This window comes from Cydia splendana, chromosome 3 (assembly GCF_910591565.1).
Source record: "Cydia splendana chromosome 3, ilCydSple1.2, whole genome shotgun sequence".
Lineage (NCBI taxonomy): Eukaryota > Metazoa > Arthropoda > Insecta > Lepidoptera > Tortricidae > Cydia > Cydia splendana.
The window spans coordinates 6,121,025-6,145,081 of record NC_085962.1 but is presented as its reverse complement, the minus strand read 5'-3'; the positions used below and the strand labels follow the sequence as shown (position 1 = coordinate 6,145,081).

The 24,057-nt window shown below is 37.3% G+C and overlaps 1 protein-coding gene and 1 long non-coding RNA gene across 2 annotated transcripts in view; one reads left to right on the top strand and one right to left on the bottom strand.

Moving 5' to 3' along the window:
- Positions 1 to 24,057, top strand: part of LOC134806461 (uncharacterized) — a 154,226-nt gene that overhangs the window by 104,803 nt on the left and 25,366 nt on the right. The gene's annotated exons all lie outside the window — the stretch shown is intronic.
- LOC134806369 (serine protease inhibitor 3/4-like) lies at positions 17 to 22,411 on the bottom strand. The gene is made up of 9 exons (XM_063779591.1): positions 22,244 to 22,411; positions 21,790 to 21,881; positions 19,650 to 19,793; positions 18,537 to 18,737; positions 17,596 to 17,694; positions 13,040 to 13,177; positions 3,197 to 3,409; positions 1,452 to 1,599; positions 17 to 224 (listed from the first exon to the last, which is right to left on the bottom strand). The coding sequence occupies exons 1-9, from the start codon at positions 22,260 to 22,262 to the stop codon at positions 37 to 39; spliced, it is 1,242 nt and encodes a 413-aa protein (XP_063635661.1). The 5' UTR covers positions 22,263 to 22,411; the 3' UTR covers positions 17 to 36.

The following is a 24,057-nucleotide window of genomic DNA, read 5'->3' as shown; positions in this document are numbered from 1 at the left end:
GATTTATTATTTCTGGTTATAACGGCTTTATTTATGTCACTCCGGGCCATAGTAGATTCCGTTGAGCAATTGAAAGTTTTTCACTCGTTTTCTCTTCGTTTCATAGACAGTGATAGTGACAGAGAAGAAAAACGGACCGTCAACTGTAAAGTCTTCTAGGTTCACGGGAGGCGCTTCTGGCTGTTCTAATTCAGGTCTGACTTGCGGCGTTTCGGCAAGGCCCACTGAAATCACAACATGGTGGTGAATCGCGTTTCGGCAAGGCTCACTGAAATCACAACATGGCGGTGAATCGCGTTTCGGCAAGGCCCACTGAAATCACAACATGGTGGTGAATCGCGTTTCGGCAAGGCCCACTGAAATCACAATATGGTGGTGAATCACGTCTCCCATCTAAACTTTATACATACAGTATGTATATGTAAATTGTTTACGTCGAAATAAATCTTGTTCATACAGTATGTAAATTAACGAAAAACATTTACTCAAACCCGTTAATGTGTAGGTCATACTGAGCAACTTTTACTATGGCACCAACCCCGAAATCGCGAAAATAAATTGTTTCTCCCATAGGAAATTTCGACGCTAGACCAGCAAAATGTATGAAACAGCCAAATTTTTTATCGCTATTTCGGGGTTGGTGCCGTAGTAAAAGTTGCTCAGTGTGACCTACACAGTCACGGGTCTGAGTAAATGTTTTGCGTTAATTTACATACCTACTATATAGTTTTCTGTGCTTTTATGGTGACACCCTACACTTTGTCATTACAAAGTATGGGAGAGCTAGTGTAGTCCGACTCTAACAATTATAAAAGGGCTATAATTTCAGCGATTAGAGAATTCTAAATCGACTTTAATAAAATTGTAGATATAGCGATATACGGAGAGACATGTATTGTGTTTGAATTCATTCAAATTGCTTTGTATCACAGGACGTACTATTTTTGAGGCGATTATATTGCTGACTAATATCTTTTTTTACATCGAGGAACATTTTTCTACTAGGTATATAAAAGTTTGGTTTTAGTCTATATCATTCTCACATACCAATATTATTATGAGAACAATAAACACCAGTTTTGGTACATAAATTTCACTCGATATGTTTTATAATTCGTGGTCATTTAAAATTAAAAATATTAATAACTAGCGACCCGCCCCGGCTTCGCACGGGTTACGCAAAACCTTAACAAATTATACACCTTCAAGCGCTACTTGCACCATCCCACTAACCCGGGGTTAACCGGTTAAACCTGGAGTTACCATGGTCACAAGTACAATTTGACACTAGGTTAAGGGTTTAACGGGTTAACCCCGGGTTAGTGGGATGGTTCAAGTAGCCCTAATATGCTTAAATTTCAATCAGACAAATCAGTTAAATCGATTATCTCTCATCGTAATCAGACAAATCAGTTATATCTTTAAATACTTCAAATACTTTAAATGCTTACCTGGCTTATTACGCCTGGGGCTCTCGTCGATTTCTACGAATAATTTTTGCTTCGCCTTACTAACATACATGTTGGGTCCATTATCTTCATCTTTCAAGATACCATTCAGGCCAGTGTTTTCCATATGAGTTGTCAGGTTGAGACCGATCTGTAAGTACATTGTGCAATGGGAGGTATGGGCGAAATTGTTAACGAGAGCATAGTGAAGTAATTAGGCTAAGGGCCACTCCACACGGGTCTTTTGAGCGTCGGCGTTTAGTCAGCGATATGGAAAATGACGTCGCTGAGTAGTTGCGCCAACGCTGCGTCGAGCAACAGCCTTAAGGCTCGGCCACGACATCGAGCGACTTGCGACGGCGGGAGCGATAACCATAGGTTGGAGCGAAAGGTCCGATCGCTGTGTCACGCTCCAACCTATGGTTATCGCTCCCGCCGTCGCAAATCGCTCGATGTCGTGGCCGAGCCGATAGAGTTACGAGTACACACTACACGCCGACGCTCGGGAGACGCTAGTGTGGGGTAGCTCTTAGATTGCTCACTCCATACAATACTTAAAAACCATTTATTATAAGTTTTAACTGAGCTTTGCGAAAACTTATTTATAATAAGATTTAAGCTTAATATTTATGTGAGTATTAAGTTCAAAATTTATAAGCGAGTTTTTATCTTATTAATGACAAATATTATAACAAATTTTATACAGCCATGATTTAAAATTGTAAAAAATATTTAATCAGCAATTCATTCATTCAAATTTAACTTTTAAATTTACACATAATGACACAGTAACATAATAAAAAAACCATTAAGTAAGGTATTCTTTTTCCTCTTCACCTTCACAACCTCCCTAGGATTTTTATTTTATTTCACCACATGTTTTAAAGGCCACTTGCACTATATAGGTTAAACCTGAAGTTACTCTGGTTACCAGTACAATTTGACACTGGGTAACGATTTAACACACGTGCTAAGACACGACATGTTCCTAGAAATAACATCATAGAAGGAAAAATAGAAAGAAAGAGAGGAAGAGGAAGACCGAGAATAAATTATTTCAACCAAATAAAAGAAAAGGGTTAGGTCGTGTCATACCAGAAGGTTAAGGAGTTGGCAGAGGACTGGACGAGTTGGAGATTGCTCCACCGACAAGAGCACCGCTCTTAAATATAAAGAAGAAGAAGAGAAGAACGATTTAACCGGTTAACTCCGGGTTAGTGGGATGGTGCAAGTAACAACCTGCGAAGTGCAACCTGCGTAAAATACCACGTTGTATGAGCAAGTGTGATGAAATTTTTTTTTTTTTGCACATCTGCTTATTGATGGGATCAATGCAATATGGAAGTTATTTATACATTTAGTTATTGAAGGTGAGGTAGGTACGGTATAGCTATGTTTGACTGCGTATGGTTCTAATACTCCATCTTACCCAATTTTTTTACCGTTGATTTCGATACTTTAGCGCCACTTACACCATCCCACTAACCCTGGGTTAAGCCGTTAACCCAGTGTCAAATTGTACTGGTAACTATGGTAACTCAAGGTTTAACTGGTTAACCCCGGTTTAGTGAGTGGTGGAAGTAGCCCTAAGCCCTAAGATTACTAAGTGCCACTTGCACCATCCCACTTACCTGGGGTTAACCGGTTAAACCCTTAACCCAGTGTTAAATTGTACTGGTAACCATGGAAACTCCAGGTTTAACCGGTAAACCCCAGGTTAGTGAATGGTGCAAATGGCCCTAAGTCACCTGCTTCAAATAAGGCGTCCAATCCAAGCAAGTCTTCACTTTGAATTTCGGAAGAGCAATGTTAACGACTTTCCATTGCATTCTCTTGTTCAATGTATTAATAAAGTCTGGATTTGCTGACATGGTGTTTAGAAGCTCGATAATGCTCGAATTGTGGTATGGCAACACGAACGTCATGACCACATCATATTGAGATAGATGTAAGGAAATAGCCTGAAATTAATACAATTATTTGGTGATATAAGTATTTATAGGGCTAGCCCCACACTAACTTCTCCCGAGCGTCGGCGTCTAGTAAAATGGCTGCTTCGCGACGCAACTGCGCAGCGACGCCATTTTCTATGGAAAATGGCGTCGCTGCGCAGTTGTCGCGAACATGCGAACCGGCTAATAGTTGCCAGCGTCATGGAGTAGATGGCGCTCGCAGTCATGTTTAAGTTAAATAACCGCTTCTAGGTTATTGTGATTTTTTAGGACAAGACAAGAGGGTAGACGCCGAACGATAGTAAGAAAGGGAGGTTATGTGCGAACAGATACGGAGGGAGAATTTTGCTTTGGGGATCAATTCAACGGCTTTCTTATGGTGTTATTAGATTAATGATGTGCCTCATGTAAATTGTGACTAACGTATATCAGTATTCAGAGTGAACAGTGATCCGAGGGAATTGTTGATGGCTAATATGAACTTATGGTAAACTTAGTGTGAGGAATGGGGTCGCTATAAGGGGAGGTTTGGAGGCGACTATGAGGTTCAAGAAACCAGGTGGATAATCAGGTGAAACTTATTTTATATGCAGGTAATAAAGTAGGACACCAGCAATGAGTGAATCGTCATCTCACTAACGTCCAGGCCTCATATAGGTATGTAGTATGATTACATATCGCTAACCAGTATCAGTAAAGGCATCATCTCATTCGATAGGTTAACAAGTATGGTGAGCTTGACGACATGGTGGAGATGCTGGGATTTTATGCACATGCACTGTAATCATCATCAAAAGTAACATATGAAAAGTCAATTTATATATGCACGTACAACTAAAGAGTTACATTTTTTGGTTTGTTCAGTTCAATTTAATGTTTTATTTCAGGCATGAAATGAAGCCCACATTTATGTAATCCTATTCTTGCAAAAAGGCGTTAAGCAGGCGAATATGTTAGTGGTTCACCGGAGCACATATGCAATTAAGTGCCTACATTTTATTGAACATTCTTGCTCTTTGATATACAAGAGATTGCAAATGTCAGTATATATATATATAGTTTATAAAAAATAGGTACCTATCTAAATACAAAAATTTCCTTGGTAAATTCTATAAATACAAAATTGTTTCAAAAAATTCTACTTGGAATACATAATACTAAAAAGCTCGCTTTAATCTTTGAAAGCAGTGTGTTAATCAATCAGTCCTATAGAGTGCAAATTTGGAGTTGATTCCTCATGTTAAGCAGTAGAATGGAATTTCAAGTGATGGTTTTGAATGATAAAAATATTTGAAAGCATATGTTATATATTTAACGTTTTACAGCCAGTATTTGTCACTGGTTGATGTGATACAAATGTTTGTGTCTCCAGGGCAGCAAAGTTTGTTTTTAACCCACGTGCCTTGAAACCCTCGCAACGCTCAGGATTCCAACATTTCTATGTTATAAGAATGAGAGAGTGGCTAAGATTGTCACATCAGAAAAGATAGCACAATATGGGTATGTTTACTATAAATTCTATCAGAGAGGTGTTTATAATCAGTTTTTAAACACTAACTTGGTAAGACTACCTTCAACAAGAGCCATGGAACTGCTTAAGTCTCAGATTTCATTACGTTGAAACCAATCATTACGTACATTTTTCATTAAACATGTCTAAAAACGTGGGTGACGAAACGGACATTCAACTCAAGTTTTAACGCCCTAAGCAGTAGAAATTTACACTTATCAGCAATAATCCTGAACTGAAATATATATATGTCATGTATCAAAGAAAAGGTGAAGAAGCTCCAATGGCAATATTTGATAAAAGTAACTAGATTTTTTCTCAAAGTTGTGAATAATCTTATTGTTCTCTTAAATATCATATGATTGGTACCGTTACCATACCTGCTCATGCCTAACAAGTTTAAGTTGAACAGGAGGTTTATATATAATCTATATTTGGGTGGATGTTATGATTATGTTCACAAGAACATGGTTTCATTTTGATATTTATTATGTTTGATGATGTAGTTGACAAGTTGCTTTACTTGTTTAGTTTTAGTTACCTGACCAATCTTTGATAAAATCATGCACTAATAAAAATTTACGAGATTTTGAAAAATAACAGTCTTGGATGATTCACGGTTAAGGGAAAGGTAATCACGGTCTATATAAATATATTTTGAATTAAAATTTGCTGGTCGATTTGTGAACCAGAATGGATCCTTTCAAACAGCGACTTTATCACCTGAGCTAGAAGATTCAAATTATGCAGTTGATCAACAATTTAACATTACTAATTATATTTGTTTTTAAATTGGGTTCTTAAGTGACGATTATGACATTTTTCGTAATTTAATTAAATGTAAGACATAAATGAAATCGCATAAATGATTAGATCTGTTAAAATAATTATATGCGAATTTTTTGGCATCCATGCCTTTGCAATTTTGTTTGTAACGTTGCATGAGTTAAGATCTTAATATTAAAATAATAAGAATCATAATCTCACATTCATTGTTCTGTGTGGCCGAATAGTTTTAGTACCAAATTGAAAGTTTATTTTTAATGCGGGTAGTTGATATTACTTATGGCTTACCAACTGTTGTTGCTTACAAACCAGTTTAGGTCTGACCTCCGATTTTGTATATATTCTATTACATCGGTATTTCGTTAAATTGGTGGTAAACAATATTTTGTGATTATGAAGTTCCACGCCAAGTTAATTATTACTGGATTGCATGCTTTTCTAGAAGATGCATTGCTTGCAGAATACCCGCTTCATCACAAATTATCAGCTCAGCCATGATTAAACTAGTCGTGAGCGCAAGTGTGGTGAAATGACAACAATTTATACTGCGTATCTTTTCATGAAACGAATGTATCATGTTTAACGTATTAGCCTTATACTTATATGATCAATATTTTTACAACAACACAATATTTTTTATTGCTCACCAATATGTAAAGGAACTTAACACATATCACTTATACTATGGTGCACAACGGGCGGTCTTATCGCTAAAAGATTGATATCTTCCAGACAAACAAACCAGGCTATTATAATGGTATGTTTTGCGGATCCATATTTTCACTGGGCTTTAATCAGAACCATTGAGTTTAATTAAAAACTCGAATTTAACACTCACCACGTTTGAAGGACTAGAACCACTCATATCATAAGAGATGTTAATATGGAATTTCTTGCCTCATCGTTGTTTGTTGTTACAATCGTAAGGAATTGTAACGGATTGGTTTCTTGGAAGTCGGTACAATTTAGTTGTAATGTGCCTGAATGAAAATGCAGGAGGCACTTGAAATCAGATTACAACTTGACGTCATATGTACGAGTACAATGTAGGTACATACTACTCAAACTCAAAGGACCAGGAACATCATTGGAACTCAATCAGAATCACTCAGCCATTCTAATGGTACCAGCAAACGGCCAAAAATGGGGCTCGCTAGATTTAACAATAGTAACATACTCAATTGGCATGCATGATATTTCTGTTCTGAAAGAATAAACGGGTAAAATGTTTGTAAACGAATAAAAAACTGCCGAATTAATTTAAACAATATTCACTTACTTTATGGATTGCGTTTAATCAGCGTTACATTAAGGTTCCAAAGACTTGTCTGTTGATGTAATAAAGCATAGTATCTTAATTTATTCCCAATTAACATTTCAATATAGATTGTTATCAGAGAATCAGTAAATATCAACTTGGATATGTAAAGGACAAAGGCAAAACTGTTTAGTATAAGCCACCACTAATATGTTTGCACTTAAGCAATACCCTAAGGTATAATGACTTCCTATTATTACTGAACCATTGATTCTTAGTGTGGAAAGTCCATAGATTAGTGATTAGATAAAGATTAACTAAACTTCTGAATTGTGTATGTGTGTACATACGATGACCCAAACCTAAAGTGTTAAAAATGCTAAAATAAGTTATTATTGAAAAGACTCCCAGTGAAAGTCATACTGATTGAATGGGCTAGTGGTTTCTATATTATCTGCTAACTGATTTAGATACTTCTAAGTACATAGTACATACTTTACTTTTACTCGAACAGAAATGGATAAGGGAGTGGTAGATAATTTAAAGAATAGCCATTAGCCATGCATAACTAATTTTATTTTGTTAAATGAATTGGAATCAAGCAACACATATTAATTGATATCGCCTACCCAATCGAGATACTAAATACTAAAGAATACGAACCTACATATTCATAATAATTATAGAGACGGTAGTAAGACCATGGTGGATAGGTTTCTGAATAAGAGAAATTCTCAAGTATTCGGTTATTTAAATAAATGTGATAACGTATTTTTAACTATGATAGTAGTCATTATACCACTCTGTGCAAGTAGTTCTGAAATTAAATAATGGCATAATGACAAAGACACATGAGCATTTGTTACAGAGTATATTACCTATGTCTAGGTAACGAAAAGGAATAGTAGGTATTCGCTGCGTGCAAGGCAAGTGGTGGGGGGAGCCGAAACAAACTCAGCGCTTGATGTGGCTAAATGACAATATGACAAGTTAGCAAGCAGTGTTTCTGTCAATTCACATACTTTTCAGTTATTTTGTTCACGTTTCTTTTTGCTTTAAAAATCATATTTACAATAAAAATGGGCCACGATAGATGTTGTGTGGTAAACTGTAATAATACTAGATGGTCTAGACGAAACATTAATAATAATTAATATTTTTTTATTTTTAACACTAGGCTAGAAATTAGCCTTTTATATCATATTATATTTATTCCAGTCTCAACAGCGTATCGGCTAATTATTTTATCTCGTCTGTCAACACAGATTTTTCTCAGATGTTAATAAAATAGTATGGATAATACAGTGTGTACCAACATTAGGTGTTTGTAATATTATGTAGTTATAATGCCTGTTATTGAAAACTCGGTAAAAGCATACCTTTGGCACGTAGAGTTGTCTGTCGTCTATCACAACAGACATTGTGATGCGAGTGAACATTATTTCTAACATAAAATGTGTTGATTTAAACCTGTGAAGAAGGAAGGAAAGGGTGATAGGTAACTTCAATTAAGTATTAAACTTTTTATGTTATAGTAAAAGGAAGAGATCAATCATGAGCCAAATAATTATTGGTATATGATCGTGGCCTCAACTGTTAACTTGATTATCAGATTTAATCAGAATATTGAGATATAAAATGCAGGCTGGAGGCTGGAGCTACACAAGAACAGAATCACAATTAGAATCAGATGTCATATAATGAAGTTCTATATGTATCTTTCTTCATTAATTTTAATATTGCTGTGAAATATCGTAGTGTTAAGGACATGGTATTTGTTTTATGTACGACTAAGTACTACAGGAGCAATAGTCACAAGACAGAGTTATCAGTTTTATTCGTGTCCCTATCGTGTCTCTTGGGTCACAGTGGACAGTTAGACACCTGTCCTGTGTGGTTCTTCACCAGTGCTCACCATCTGCAGTAACTAGATATGCTAGCCTGTAATGTGGCTTTGTCTTTAATATTTTTTCTGTTCGCCCACCGTGTGGCCATACGTCCATGCCTATCCCTACGCTTCCTTGCCATGTGGCCAGTGATTATGAGCTTCTCCAGACTATAGGATCCTCTTCTGCCTCGATAGCAGAAGAAAGTACGTGCGCGGTGAGTACAAATAGTGGATAACCTCGGTTTGATGTTGAGTTCGTCGAGACTTGATGCAATTTCACCTACTGCGTTCAAGCATTCTTCGCCAGCACCACCTCTCAAATGCATCTGTCCTATGATGGGTTTCAGTTTTAATGGTCTAGGTTTGGACATGTACAGAAAGATCGAGAAAACAAGGCGTCCGCATTAGTGTGATACTGGTTGTATGTTCTCCCATATGCATACCCTGGAAAGTCGTTTCACCGCAGCTTTGGCTATCTGATCTCTTCTGACCACCCTTTGGTCGAAAACGCCATCGTCGCTTATTTAAGATCCCAAGTAAACCAACAACTTGCCTCTAGATCGTGCAATGTATTGGTACTCTTCATTTTACCAGATTGACATGCATCAACTTCGTCTTATTTCTTTTGATCCTGGGGTATGAATCTGGTCTGAATCCTGAGTATGGAGTTATGGACTCATATCTGACATGCTCAATTTTAGAAACAGAACCGCAAGTTATTTTCCACAGACACTTAATCTAATTATAGTCATGTCATTTGCAAAACTGAGGTTATTGATAAGTTGGCTATCAACCAGTGGCGGCGCGTCAAACATATCCATAGGCAAGCCGGGGCTAATTGGCTTACATATTTCCTTTACAACTCTGCTCAAACGTCCAAAAACAGGCAAGCCGGTGGGAATCGGCTTTTATGGACGCAGTCTCATACCAACTCAGACACCACCCTAACAGCCTTCCAATACTCATTATGTATTCACCGATGTTAGTAAACAGTTGCACTCCTTGGTCAACTTTAAAAAGATAACTCGGCGTGTTATCCCCATTTCGCTCATAACCCTGACATTTTACTCCAGTTAAGGAAATCAAAAGTCTTTGCGAAAGCCTTTAAAGAGTATACAGACGCCGTGCCCACTGTATTCTCTATTAATTGCCACACATTGAGTATTTGCTACTGAGAGTACTGAGTGAGTACCCTTCAATGTCTCTCATGGTTATCAAAGCTGTGAAGTGAAAATTCGTGAATAAAGGGAACTTAGTGGGTCAATTTGATAGACACAGCAGTGAAAATACCGTAGTACGGGAAGCGGGCGATTATTACACTTGAAGATCTGATCGGTTACATTAATTAAAGAATAGTCATGTAAAGTCGTAATGAATCGGTACCTCGGTAGGTACAGTTTGCTATGATGTTTCTACGATCCTTAGCATGATATATATATATAGGTTAGGTTAGGTATATTTAGGTCCACGGTAACGTAAATGTAACGCAGTAAAAAATAGTTGTTGACAGGTTTTGTAACTAACCAAGATGAAAATAAAGTGCTCAGTTTATATTATTTGAGTGTAGCTCAGGTTAAATGCATTGATGGCTTTCATACCTAATAGAGAGGCTGACACGACTGTCCCAATCTTTTTAAACTAGATTATTTCACACCAGCATCAGAAAATGATTAGAAAAATAAAAACTGCAGTAATTTTTGGCACAATATCTATTTAATAAATCAGAATGAACTACAAGAAAAGGCGACTTGACTCGAAATAAGTGCCTGATTTGACAAGTCTGTTAAATATCCTTAGCTTAGCTTAAGAAAATAAAAAATAATGTGGTTCTCTTGAGTTGTAGATACGTTCTTTCTTTTACATGTTGATTTGTGATTAAATGAGAATAGCGTAATTCTTCCTTGGCTGGGGAGGGCTGCCGGACATGAAGTAGATACACGAAGAGATGGATATGTCAGCAGTAGGTTTAATGAATAAGCAAGTATATTAAAATACTTCACATAGTAGATTACTGCCAGTAGTAATAAGTGAAGAGAAGTGGGAACTTAGGTTACATATACACGTCACGTTCGGATAAGACGGTCGCTTTTGTCTGTGTAATAACTATGGTTCGATCGCGCGGTCGCCGCGGTGTTTAATAAAGTTACAGTTGTTTAATTACGCAAATTATGCTGGTCATCATGTATACGTCTGCTGTAGTAGAAGTTCTGACCCTTGAAGTAGTGAAACAAGTTATTAACGATATCATAAGAGCAAAGCAGCATAAAACATCAGAACATCACAGATGGTAGTCATAGATAAAATATAGCGAGAATTGAGTTCTCACTGTCTAACAACACCGATGTTCGATATCAAATCGGTGTTGCCACGTTGTAACTAAGGACTGCTCGGAGCAATTTGGAACCGAACTCGCGAGATTGTGGGAAATACACATAGACATAGGACATAGATATAGGTTAGATAGAGAGATAAGTAACAGACCAGAGATGACAAATCGCAGCCGTGATCCTACTCAGCTCAGCTCAGACACCGATAAACGCTCAGTCGCTCGCACCAATCTCAGGATACTGCTTTCATTCTCAAATCAGAGATCAGTTAGTTTAGCACAGATATCAATGAATGCTCAGATCAGTCCCAAGATCATATTATTAATCAACTCAGCACAAACCTTGATGAATGCTCAGACCAATCTCAGGATCAAATTATTAATCAGCTCAGCACAAACATTGATGAATGCTCAGACCAGTCTCAGGATCCTGTTCTTTATCAGCTCAGCACAAATACAGATGAACAATCAGATCAGTCTCAGAAACGGTGTGCCACAGCACATTTCTACGACATCATCAGAAATGGTACGAAATCTCAGGTCATGCCGATTCACAGCGCCAAAGCCGAGAGAGGCATTCAGAGGATGAACAGCTCAAATACATTATTATTCACATTAGTGTTCTTATCATCTAATTGTTAATTTATTTACATGTTTGCCTATGGACATCTAATTTCAATTAAAAGAGTAGCTTTTTCCTGCGGGGCGGGAGTGTCGCGAACATGCGAACCGGCTAATAGTTGCCAGCGTCATGGAGTAGATGGCGCTCGCAGTCATGTTTAAGTTAAATAACCGCTTCTAGGTTATTGTGATTTTTTAGGACAAGACAAGAGGGTAGACGCCGAACGATAGTAAGAAAGGGAGGTTATGTGCGAACAGATACGGAGGGAGAATTTTGCTTTGGGGATCAATTCAACGGCTTTCTTATGGTGTTATTAGATTAATGATGTGCCTCATGTAAATTGTGACTAACGTATATCAGTATTCAGAGTGAACAGTGATCCGAGGGAATTGTTGATGGCTAATATGAACTTATGGTAAACTTAGTGTGAGGAATGGGGTCGCTATAAGGGGAGGTTTGGAGGCGACTATGAGGTTCAAGAAACCAGGTGGATAATCAGGTGAAACTTATTTTATATGCAGGTAATAAAGTAGGACACCAGCAATGAGTGAATCGTCATCTCACTAACGTCCAGGCCTCATATAGGTATGTAGTATGATTACATATCGCTAACCAGTATCAGTAAAGGCATCATCTCATTCGATAGGTTAACAAGTATGGTGAGCTTGACGACAGCAGTTGCGCATTTTGCACAGGTAATTAGCGGTTTGGTTTAACAAAAAATAACAATGCCATTCATCGTCAGGTAGTCTCTCAAGTGGATCCCGACATTTTGAAACCATACGACTATACTATGTGGCTATAAAAATACCTATTTACCTCATATCTTTTGATGGAAAGAAAGATTACGAGTTTAAGTTACCTATGTAATTAGCAATGAAGGTGATCTAATTGTCATAGAAAGTACGAGCCTAAATTAAAATCCAGGTGTAAAGATCTTTATTACTGTCCCACTATATAGAGACTGTAAAGGGGCTCACAGATTACCAGTTCGCCGGACGATATCAGCCTGCCAGTTGTTCGGAGCTGTCACCTTTTGAGATTAACTGACAGGCTGATATCGTCCGGCGAACTGGTAATCTGTGGTCTCCTTTAGGCTATCAACAGTCATTGGCAAAATTTCTTACATTTATTTATTTAATTTCACTTACTTTTACCATAGCTGTTACGGCTGTTATGCATAGTAGTGGGGCAGAATAGTAATTGAAATTTAGTCGAATTTAACAAGCCAGTGCCTACATGACATTACCTTAAATTTAGCATTTGGATCGGTCAAGAACAAACTTTGTGTCGTTTTTTGCATCATTTCTATCTTCAAATTCTTTAATCCACTACTAAATTGCTTGCTTGTCGTTGAAGAACGATCGAAGAGGGATTCCCAGGTGGCCTGAAGTTAATAAAGGTTTTCTACAGCATTAAAGTGGCCATTGTTATGTCTCTTTGTTTTTTGACATGCATATTGAAAGTCAGAGTATTATACGCCAAACTCTGGCTGATTGTGATGTAGCTAAATACTAACCCTACCACCATTTATAATCACGCACATTCAAAGAATAAATAATTTGTATTTTTATTTAAGATATGTTAACCCTTCAAGTGGCGCCCGCGAATACGCGAAAAGTAGTCAAGTGTCATTAACGGGTTGTTTTATATGTCATTAACGGGTTGACCGCCACTTGAAGGGATAATAACAGTAGTTATACTTATAACTAGTGTTCATAGTAATTAATTTAGAATATTATCAATATTACATGTAAAGTTATTCCGGTATTATTCAGAATATAGGGTGGAACATTTCTAGAGACTGAGCTGAAAGGATAATGTTATCTAAGTGATCTACAATCGAGTTATTATAAATTATAAAGCTGAAGTATAGGTGAACCAGGATCTATTGAGGGTGCGCCATGATACGGAAATTTGTTGGTACTAATTTCTAGCAATGGCAACAACTTTAATAATAGACAACATCTACCCTCTATGATAGTTGTCAATATTGACAATGTAAACATTGCTTTGTCTAGTTTCGTGTGAATTATTATTAGACTGCAATAATCATGCCGAAAGTTTTAGATTTTACAGAGAAAAAGTTGTAAACGGTGTATATAGTTATTTATTGAAAAAAAAACGTGCGGGAGAGAAATATCTTCCATTAGAAAACATAACAAAATTACCACCTGAATTGACGGGTAAGTTTCAAACTTATGGACAAATGTCACTATAGTCAGGTCGTCACGATTTGGTTGATGTCTTGTAATAATTTGATTTGTGTATTAGGTGTATCGCATGCATCGGTATCACGGATTGCTAGCGAAGGGCGTAAGGGCGGAATTAAACGACCAAACCTAAAAAAAAGAAAACAAAAAAAGAAAATAGATTTGGATGATTTTGATTTATGTGTCATACGTCGTAAAATTCACGAATTTTATAGCGTAAAAACCGAAGAAATATCCAAACATCAAACTTCGCACTTATTAAAGTTGTCGGAATAAAACAAAAATCATCTGCCAATTTCCATTGTCCCCACTATACAAATTGTTGCTATATAAAATTCAAAACGAGCGCCCTCTTGACAGTACTCCCAAAGTTCTGGTTTACCTATAACAAGTAAAATAAAATCACTAAAATGAAATATTTTTATATCAGTGACAACCCTACAAAGATATTTACATTTGGCTGCTATTTAACTGATCACCAGATTTAGTAAAATTTAATACCAAAAAAATCTATTTTAGCACCCTAAAATAATAAATGATCAACAAAATTATAACACCATTTTAATGTGAAATGATTACCAATTTGATTACATTTTAGTATCCTTTTAAAGGAAATGACACCAAACTTATCATTATTAACCCAAAAATAGTAAATGATTACCAAATTTCAAACCCCATTTTAATGTGAAATGATAACCAAATTTTTACATCTTGCTATCCTATTAAAGAAAATGACACCAAAATAATCATTGTAAACCCAAAAATAGTAAATGACCACCAAAATTAGAACTCCATTTTAATGTAAAATTATAACCAATTTTTTTAATCTTGCTACCCTATTAAAGCAACTGACTCCAAAATAATAATTGTGTCGCTTAACTTCAAACTCGGGTAACTCCATTTGACCCTCTCAGCAAATATCTACCCTATTACCTTTTCTCAATACCAAAATCGCATAATCTGACACATGGATTTACCCGAGTTTGAAAATAAGCTACTCAATTGTAAACCCAAAAATAGTAAATGAAAACCAACATTTTAATTAAAAATGTGCAAATATTTAATTTATCGTTATCCTATTAAATTAATTAATCCGCTTCGTCACCTTTTTCTAGTAGCATTTCTTTTCTGTAAGGGTCGCAGTTCAAACCTAACCTAACCCACTTATCTAGTAGCATTTCTTTTCTGTAAGGGTCGCAGTTCAAACCTAACCTAACCCACTTTTCTAGTAGCATTTCTTTTCTGCAAGCGTCGCAGTTCAAACCTAACCTAACCCACTTTCTAGTAGCATTTTGTTTCCATTTGGGTCGCAGTTCAAACCTAACCTAACCCACTTTTCTAGTAGCATTTTGTTTCTGTATGGGTCGCAGTTCAAACCTAACCTAACCCACTTATCTAGTAGCATTTCTTTTCTGTAAGGGTCGCAGTTCAAACCTAACCTAACCCACTTATCTAGTAGCATTTCTTTTCTGTAAGGGTCGCAGTTCAAACCTAACCTAACCCACTTTTCTAGTAGCATTTAGTTTCAGGAAGAATGATTATTTTGGAGTCATTTGCTTTAATAGGATAGCAAACCTAACCCACTTTTCTAATAGTATTTCGTTTCTGTATAGGTCGTAGTTGAAACCTAACCTAACCCACTTTTCTAGTAGCATTTCGTTTCTGTATGGGTCGCAGCTGAAACCTAACCTAACCCACTTTTCTAGTCGCATTTCGGTTCTGTGAGGATCGCCGTTCTAACCTAACCTAGCCCACTTTTATAGTAGCATTTCGTTTCTGTAAGAGTCGCAGTTCAAACCTAACCTAACCCACTTTTCTAGTAGCAGTTCTTTTCTGTAAGGGTCGCAGTTCTAACCTAACCTAACCCACTTTTCTAGTAGCATTTCTTGTCTGTAAGGGTCGCAGTTCAAACCTAACCTAACCCATTTTTCTAGTAGCATTTGGTTTCTGTAAGGGTCACAGTTCAAACCTAACCTAACCCACTTTTCTGATAGCAGTTTGGTTCTGTAAGGGCCGCAGTTCAAACCTAACCTAACCCACTTTTCTAGTAGCATTTCGTTTTAGGAACAATGATTATTTTGGAGTCATTTGCTTTAATAGGATAGCAAACCTAACCCACTTTTCTAGTAGCATTTCGTTTCTGTATAGGTCGCAGTTGAAACCTAACCTAACCCACTTTTCTAGTAGCATTTCGTTTCTGTACTAGTCGCAGCTGAAACCTAACCTAACCCACTTTTCTAGTAGCATTTCGGTTCTTTGAGGATCGCCGTTCTAACCTAACCTTACCCACTTTTATAGTAGCATTTCGTTTCTGTAAAGGTCGTAGTTCAAACCTAAACTAACCTACTTTTCTAGTACCATTTCGTTTCTGTAAGGGTCGCAGTGCTAACCTAACCTAACCCTAAGTGACAGCAGTTTAACTTACTTTTCTAGTAGCATAACGAAATGCTACTAGAAAAGTAGGTTAGGTTAGGTAGGTATGTGGTGCGGGGTACAGGGGGTTGAGCGGGAGGGGCTAGTAATTTTGGCATCAGTTTACTTTATTTGGTAATGTGTATATATTTTTTGGTAATCATAGTGGTTTATTTAGGTGAAAATATCGCATTAATTTGGTCTTCAAGATTTGGTGATCATTAATGATTTTTGGTGATCATTCATGATATTAGGTATTTGAAGTGCAGTCGTAATTAAAACTGTGGTACTTTTGTATTTTTAGGCCTTATTTTTTTGGTGTTCAGCAATTTTTTTTTTGGTAAGCATGATTTTTTTATTTAGGGTACCAAAGTATTTTTTTTCCTTTACATTTTAAATTGACACATGTCATGTCATACAATAGGATCTACTTGCTAGGGTTGAAACATAAAGATTTTTGCACTCATGTTTAACAAACTGTATCTCTAAAACGGTTAGAAATATTAACGTGATTAATAAGTGAAAAATAAAGTACGTAGCCTAAACAATTCCCCGTTTGCGTAAAAGTCCTTTGTTCTGTTCCACCCGATATAAGTAATTGAGATTTATATCGATTAACTATCGTCTGTCCACGTGTCCTTATCTTTTGAGTTGGTGTTTATGGTCAGTCATCATCATCATAAGCGTTTCTTTTCAAATCGAACAAGTGGAATGCAGGATCTGAACGTTATTTTAGACCAAAGTATAGGTATTACAATAGGCAGGTACCTATCAATTGAAATTATCACTTAGCACCACCCCACACTAGAATTCAGTCAATCGAAAAAATACCGCAATGTAACGAAAATCGCATGCAAGTTCTTGATCCGTCTTCATTTAGAGCCACCCCACACTAGCGACTTTTAAGCGTCGGCGTCTAGTCAGCGCTATGGAAAATGGCGTTGCTGCACAGTTGCGTCAACGCTGCGTCGAGCAGCAGCCATAGAGTTGACTAGATGCCGACGCTCAAAAGACGCTAGTGTGGGGTGGCTCTTAAGCCTTATTTAGACGAATTAAGAACTTGCATGCGATTTACGTTACATTGCGGTATTTCGTCGATTGACTGAACTCATTGTAATCTGTAGTTAGCAATGTATCGAATATTGCATTCATATTCTTGATGTAAATGAGGTTTACCTACCTTATAATGAAATCCATTAACAATCAATATAGAAGAGTTTTCGTCGATATCATTTAAGTCAAGGATATCTTGTATACGCATGTATGTTTCGGAACTGAACTGCAAAAAATACAAATAATAATGTTTACATTTATTGTTACTTTCAAAATAACTCTTAAATGCTCAAGTGCGTTTTCATAATTCAAATTGCTGATATTTATTTAAGACCTACATATATTAGATTATTATACTTTTTATAAGGTAATTTATTTCTTAGTTCTTAAGTATTTTTAATGATTTTATAAAATAAAGTTACTTTTGGCTATGGGGATATTATATCTTACTCATCACATTTTTACATAAATACGTCTAAATAAAAATATCTACATAATTTATGTAGACCCATTAAGAAAAGTGGATAATATAGCAAGATGACAAAGGTACATGATTACAAATGTAGTGCATAATTATTTTCCTTCGTATTTTCACGGAAACGTACTAACGTGTCTTGCTATTTCAGTCAGTCTCTGTACAAAAAGTACTGTGGTTGACTGAAGTAGCATGACAAATACGAACGTCTCCGAGAATATACGATGGAAAAAATTATGCACTAATGTAAACGTACTGGTGATCGACGCGGTCGGTCCCAGTCCCAGTACATGTCATCTTGAAACTTAAGTCATTGTCAATAGAGGTGACAGCAAGGTGTCATCTATTGGGCATATGGGCATTAGCATGTCGAGCACTAGTTTACCTTACATCTGTATATGTATGTCACCGTAAATTGTAAACACTCGTCAGTTTATAATCTCGCTAGTTAAATTATAAACTGACGGTAGGGAGATTACAATCTAACCTAACCTACGTTATATTGTAAACTAACGGGTTCACAATCTTACGGTGTCATGTATATCGCAAGGTCTATTGTTACATATAATTAATTAAAAGCTGCAAAAACTTACTTCTCGATTAACGTAAGCAACAGCGTCTTTACGGTAATTGTAACCTATCTTAGACACCGTTATGCCATAAGACTGGGAGCCCCGAATAAAATTATCGTCTATCTCATCTGTGTAGTTTAAGTAAATCTTATTCAGCATGGTTAAATCTGTCTCCAATACGCGTGACATAGAGGGAAACAAGCTCGAGTAACAGGTTTTTGTCTGAAAATATATAATTATAATTTGAAAACTATTTTCTATTCTGAATCACTTCAGAATGTCCGGTAGTCCCGAAATTGTCTAACAACTGACATGAAGGAATTGTAGGTGAGTTCCATGCCAGCTATACACTCGTCGAGAACCTGACAGTCCTGACACCGAGAGTCTCGGCACCGCCCTGACCCAATCGGAAAACGGCGCGATGAGACAAGCGAGACAAGAAGGTAGCAGTATACTGTATACACACGTTCTCGGCCTCTCTCGGGGTCTCTCGACGAGTGTGTACAGCCGGTATGAAGAATAACCCGATTCGGAAATACTCGAATTCACCTTAAACCATGCGAGGGTACCGTATAAAGTTTATTTTATGGAATAACAAACAGAGCACGAAATTTTTTACCGGTTGAAACCGGCCATACAGTATATTTGAAAGCAATTCTATAATGATAAAGGGATACCTAGAATTAGCTAAAAAGAAAGATAACGTGTCTTGAAAATGTTTATAGTAATAAATAGGGTCCCGTCTTTACTCTTGGTACGGAACCCTAAAAATGAATATAGCTTTTTTTGTTAAGAATTTAATAGGGATTATTTCTTTCATTTACACTTGTAGGTATAAAAAAAATAACTGTCAACCGGAACATACTCGACACTCGTATTTCATGCTAAAAGGGGGGGTTGCGTCGGGGGGAGGGGATGGGACATTTAGGACAATAAGTGTTCGTAAAGCACCATACGCTCATTCATTTCAAGCTGGCTATTTTTTTTATTAACCTATAGGAGTGTCCCATGGCTGAACAAAGGCCTCCCCTCTTTCCCGCTGGATATGCATCGGATAGGCTATAATTTGTTTTTCAAAAAACACAATTTGACCGAATCATACCTAAGCACTATGTCAAAAATAAATGTACGTACCTCGCTCAGTGCGGAGATATCCAGTATCGATATAATTTCGTGTCTAGTGGTAGTTGAAGCAGCTGCTGCTAGTTTGCAAAGTGGTAGCCGAAAAGCAAACGATGATACCACTGTATTTTTACCTATTCTGTCTTTTAAAATCTTCTGTGAACACAATATTTTTGAAATCATCAGGTTTAAGCTTAGAATAAATTTAAAAGTGGAAAAATTACGGTCTTGGGCGAGACTTGAACTCACGGCCTCTGGATCGATACTCCAGCGCTCTGTCATCTGAGCTACCAAGGCCTCACCCATAGCCAGCAAATCTTTCCACCATATTATGGGTCAAGGGTACCTTAGCGACATCTACCTTAAGAGTGTTACACTTCTTAAACGGTCATCAGGTGTAATCGAACGTGGTATTTCAATCAATTATTCGAGCGCGCTCGCGACATCTCAAAGGGATACATGCACCATTCACTAACCCCAGGTTAACCGGTTAAACCTGGATTTACCATAGTTACTAGTACAATTTACAAGGTGTTAACGGTATAACTGGTTAAGTAAGAAAGTAAACACGTTATTTAAGGAAAATAAAGGAATAATGGTTAACCCCGGGTTAGTGGGATGGTGCAAGTGGTGCCTTGGTGCTTAGAATAGCTGACGCTGATGTGTATTCGCACGTCGCTTGGATGTATGAGCGTGAAGCGCTATGCGCGTATATAGCGATTAGATGTTCCGCTCACACATCGGAGCGGTGTACAAAGGTACAGTCTAGTGAAAGAGAAACAGAACGCGGCATAAGCACCATACATTAGGCAGGGACAACGTGCCAGACCTTCCGCTGTCACACATCGGTTTTGTTAGACAGTGATAATTCTGTGCGTCGTGAGCGTGTACTTACTATTCTATGTTTCACGAGAAAAGGATGACTCTAGGTTCTTGGTATACCGTCACCGATAAAATCACAGTCAAAGCGGCTTTGAAAATTGAACGCTGTAGCAATTTGTGACATTATCTATTAAACAGACCTTGTGGTCGATGGCGCTTACGCCATTATAAAAGTCCCTCCCATACAAATACGTAGCTCCGTAGCGTAAACGCCATCAACCATAAGGTCCCTTTTCATCACTATAGCGATAATGAGAGCGTGGTAGTTTAGCACAATGCAGCTAATAAAGTGATCGTTGCATCGTTGGCATTGTGGCGGCGAGGATTAAGCGTCGCTGGTTCTCAAAAGCGTAATGAAATGGTTTTGGTTTTAATTTAACCGATTAATATTCATTTATGGTTCTTAAAATGTAATAGCCAGCATTCAGCGTCACATTCAGTGGGAAGACGGCAAATTTTCTATGAAATATGACTACGCAGCGTAACGGTTCGGCCACGACATTGAGCGACTTGCGACGGTGGCATAGATAACTATAGGTTGGAGCGAGACAACGATCGGGCCTTTTGTTCTCACCTATGGTTGTCGCTGCCGTCGTCGCAAGTCGCTCAATGTCGTGGCTGCGCTGTAAGGCCTTGGTTGTCCGGGCGAGAAAGACTGTTCCCAAGGCCGAAGACGTCAACCGTCAAATATAACGTCTAGATACGATATAGATTAGATATGTGACGTTTCTTCAAAGAAAAACTTCACTTTTGACACTGACATATCTAATCCATATCGTATCTAGACGTAATATTTTACGTATCTTATAGTTCGAATCGGGCCGCTTGACCTGAAGAGGCATGAGATCCAGTATTGTTTTATTGTATTTTCATTTCACATTTTTCCATACTCAATTTAGTTACAGATAGACCAAAAAAAGTCTATAACGATTTTGATAGCACACACAGTGCAAGTGTTATTTTAAACGTCAAACTTCTATGAAATTATGACGTAAGTATTAAATAATACTTGCACTGCGTATGCTATCGAAATCGCTGCAGACTTTTCTTGGTCTGACTCTATCTGTCGTAATGTGAATACTTTATCTTGTAGACCTGTCGAGCTTGTTCCTGTTGCAGCTTCATTTCCGTTTCAGTCTTTTTTCAGGTCACATTTATTTTTTTATTCTTTGGACTTTTTGCAAAATGGCCAATTAAAATTCGCGAGGTCTACATCTTACATGGCAACTAGTACTTACATAATAAAAAGTATCGCGCGTTCTTAACTCACCAAGTCGACTCCACGTAACATGTTTTGCTTAGCAAACGCCGATTTCGTGCGACGCGGATCCCAAATTGTACATAATACCAGTGTTAATATAACTGAAAAAGTTGTAAGTAAATTATTTTCAAGTATTTACTGATAGATTGAAACCTTCACCGACATAATTTTTATTTATACGAATAAAAATTATGTCGATGTTTTCAATGAGACAGCTAAACATAGTTACACGATTACGGTGTAAGATTATATATAGATACTTATGTAAAGATTTAGGTATTTAAAGGTGTGAATTTAGTATGATGTACACATTCGCCTTGCAGAATAAAGGTTAAAAAACATCCTGTAAGGTAAGAAGTTGGGGTATTAAGGAAGCGAGGTAAAAAAAAACCGATATAAAAAAATTAAATACGAGTAGGTATATGACATAAACTTGATTATAATATAAGAAAAATATAGCTACCAAAAGTAACTGAATACATTTCCTCGTTCGCGCCAGCGTTATATTTTGTAAGAGTTGTAAAACCGTTTTATTGTCCAACAAAACAAATTCTACATCGATAAGCTCTCCGCACCGTATCGTAAAATTGGGATGACTTTGTAAAGAATTATGTAAAATATCACAATTCGAGAACAATGGTTGGCTGCTGAATTTGAGCGCTGGTGGCCTAGCGGTAAGAGCGTGCGACTTTCAATCCGGAGGTCGCTGGTTCAAACCCCGGCTCGTACCAATGAGTTTTTCGGAACTTATGTACGAAATATTATTTCATATTTGCCAGTCGCTTTTCGGTGAAGGAAAACATCGTGAGGAAACCGGACTAATCCCAATAAGGCCTAGTTTCCCCTCTGGGTTGGAAGGTCAGACGCTTTCGTAAAAACTAGTGCCTACGTCAAATCATGGGATAATTTGTCAAGCGGACCCCAGGCTCTCATGAGCCGTGGCAAAATGCCGGGATAACGCGAGGAAGAAGAAGGTTGGCTGCTGAATTAAAACAGACGTACTTACTCATACTACCATCGCAGAAACTTAATGAAACATGTATTTCGTGTAATACGTAAGCTCCTATTTAAGTGTTTGATTTAAAAACCGCAATAACTACTAGTCTAAGATTAGTCTGCGAAATACCTATGCGTCCAGACTTAAGCCTCTGTAGCTCAGTTGGTACTTGGTGGCAGCGATCGGACAGGTGTTCCGAATCGAGTCTAATTGCCGGTGGTGGCGAATTTATCAACTTTTACTTTATTATTAAAAATGCAGGTGCGCTCGCAGACGTTTCTACTTGATAAAAAATAGTATTTGCAACTGTATTTTGAGACCATAATCGCTAAGACAGAAGGTTCACAGTAGTTTAAAAGAAACCCGAAATGTACCCATTCCCAAATCGACAATAAATACTATATTATACCTAGTCACTACCCGTAGGAGGAATGACTTTGCATGATCCGCTCGACACCCGTAAAGGGTTAGGATTCAAAAGTGGTAACAATTCAGGTTAAGAAAAAGTCAAAATTATAAATTTAACAGCTTCAGGTAACAGGTAGCTTCAGAACCCGATACGGAATATGTCCTTAAACGGATTCTCACTATTTTTGTTACACCTTGTATTAATATTGCTTTAAAAACCCTTTGGAAGTTTCAAAATATACTAGGATTGAAGATATGAAGCGAAAATGGATTGTTAACTTTTGAACTTCTGAACCAATAGGGAATATAACACGAAACTTACGTTATCTAACGTCTCTATCACTCTTGCATATTCGAGGTTAAGAGGCAGATAACTAAATTTCGATTTTCGCGATTCCCGGTAGGCCCTTTCTAAACAAACCGTCATGATTCATCAATGTCATATTTTATTATCTTTGAAAACAGTTTAAGGCACAGTATGTATAAGTTACTCTATGGATGTCTATGGTTTACGATAGGCACTAGTGCTGCACTCTGGCGGCAGAACATTGCAGTAATACACCCTATTGCACCTGAGCGATTACAGCTGCAGTCAAATAGTACCACAGAATAAAACGCATAGAATATACATTTTAAAAGTAAGTAAATCTACCACGCGGAACTAAAAGCGTGCCGCACTCAACAGATCCGCTTAGCATCTGCGTCTCAGTTGCAACGAGGAGTAGACTGATCAGCAAAGGATAGCGATGATAAGATAAGGTAAGAAAAGGCGGGAGTGTAAAGAAGATAATGTAACCAAGATCGTCTCGAAGGCTTTGACGGTGAATCAAATAAGTCGCCGGGAGAGAATGGTAATAAAATTGAACCGAGCG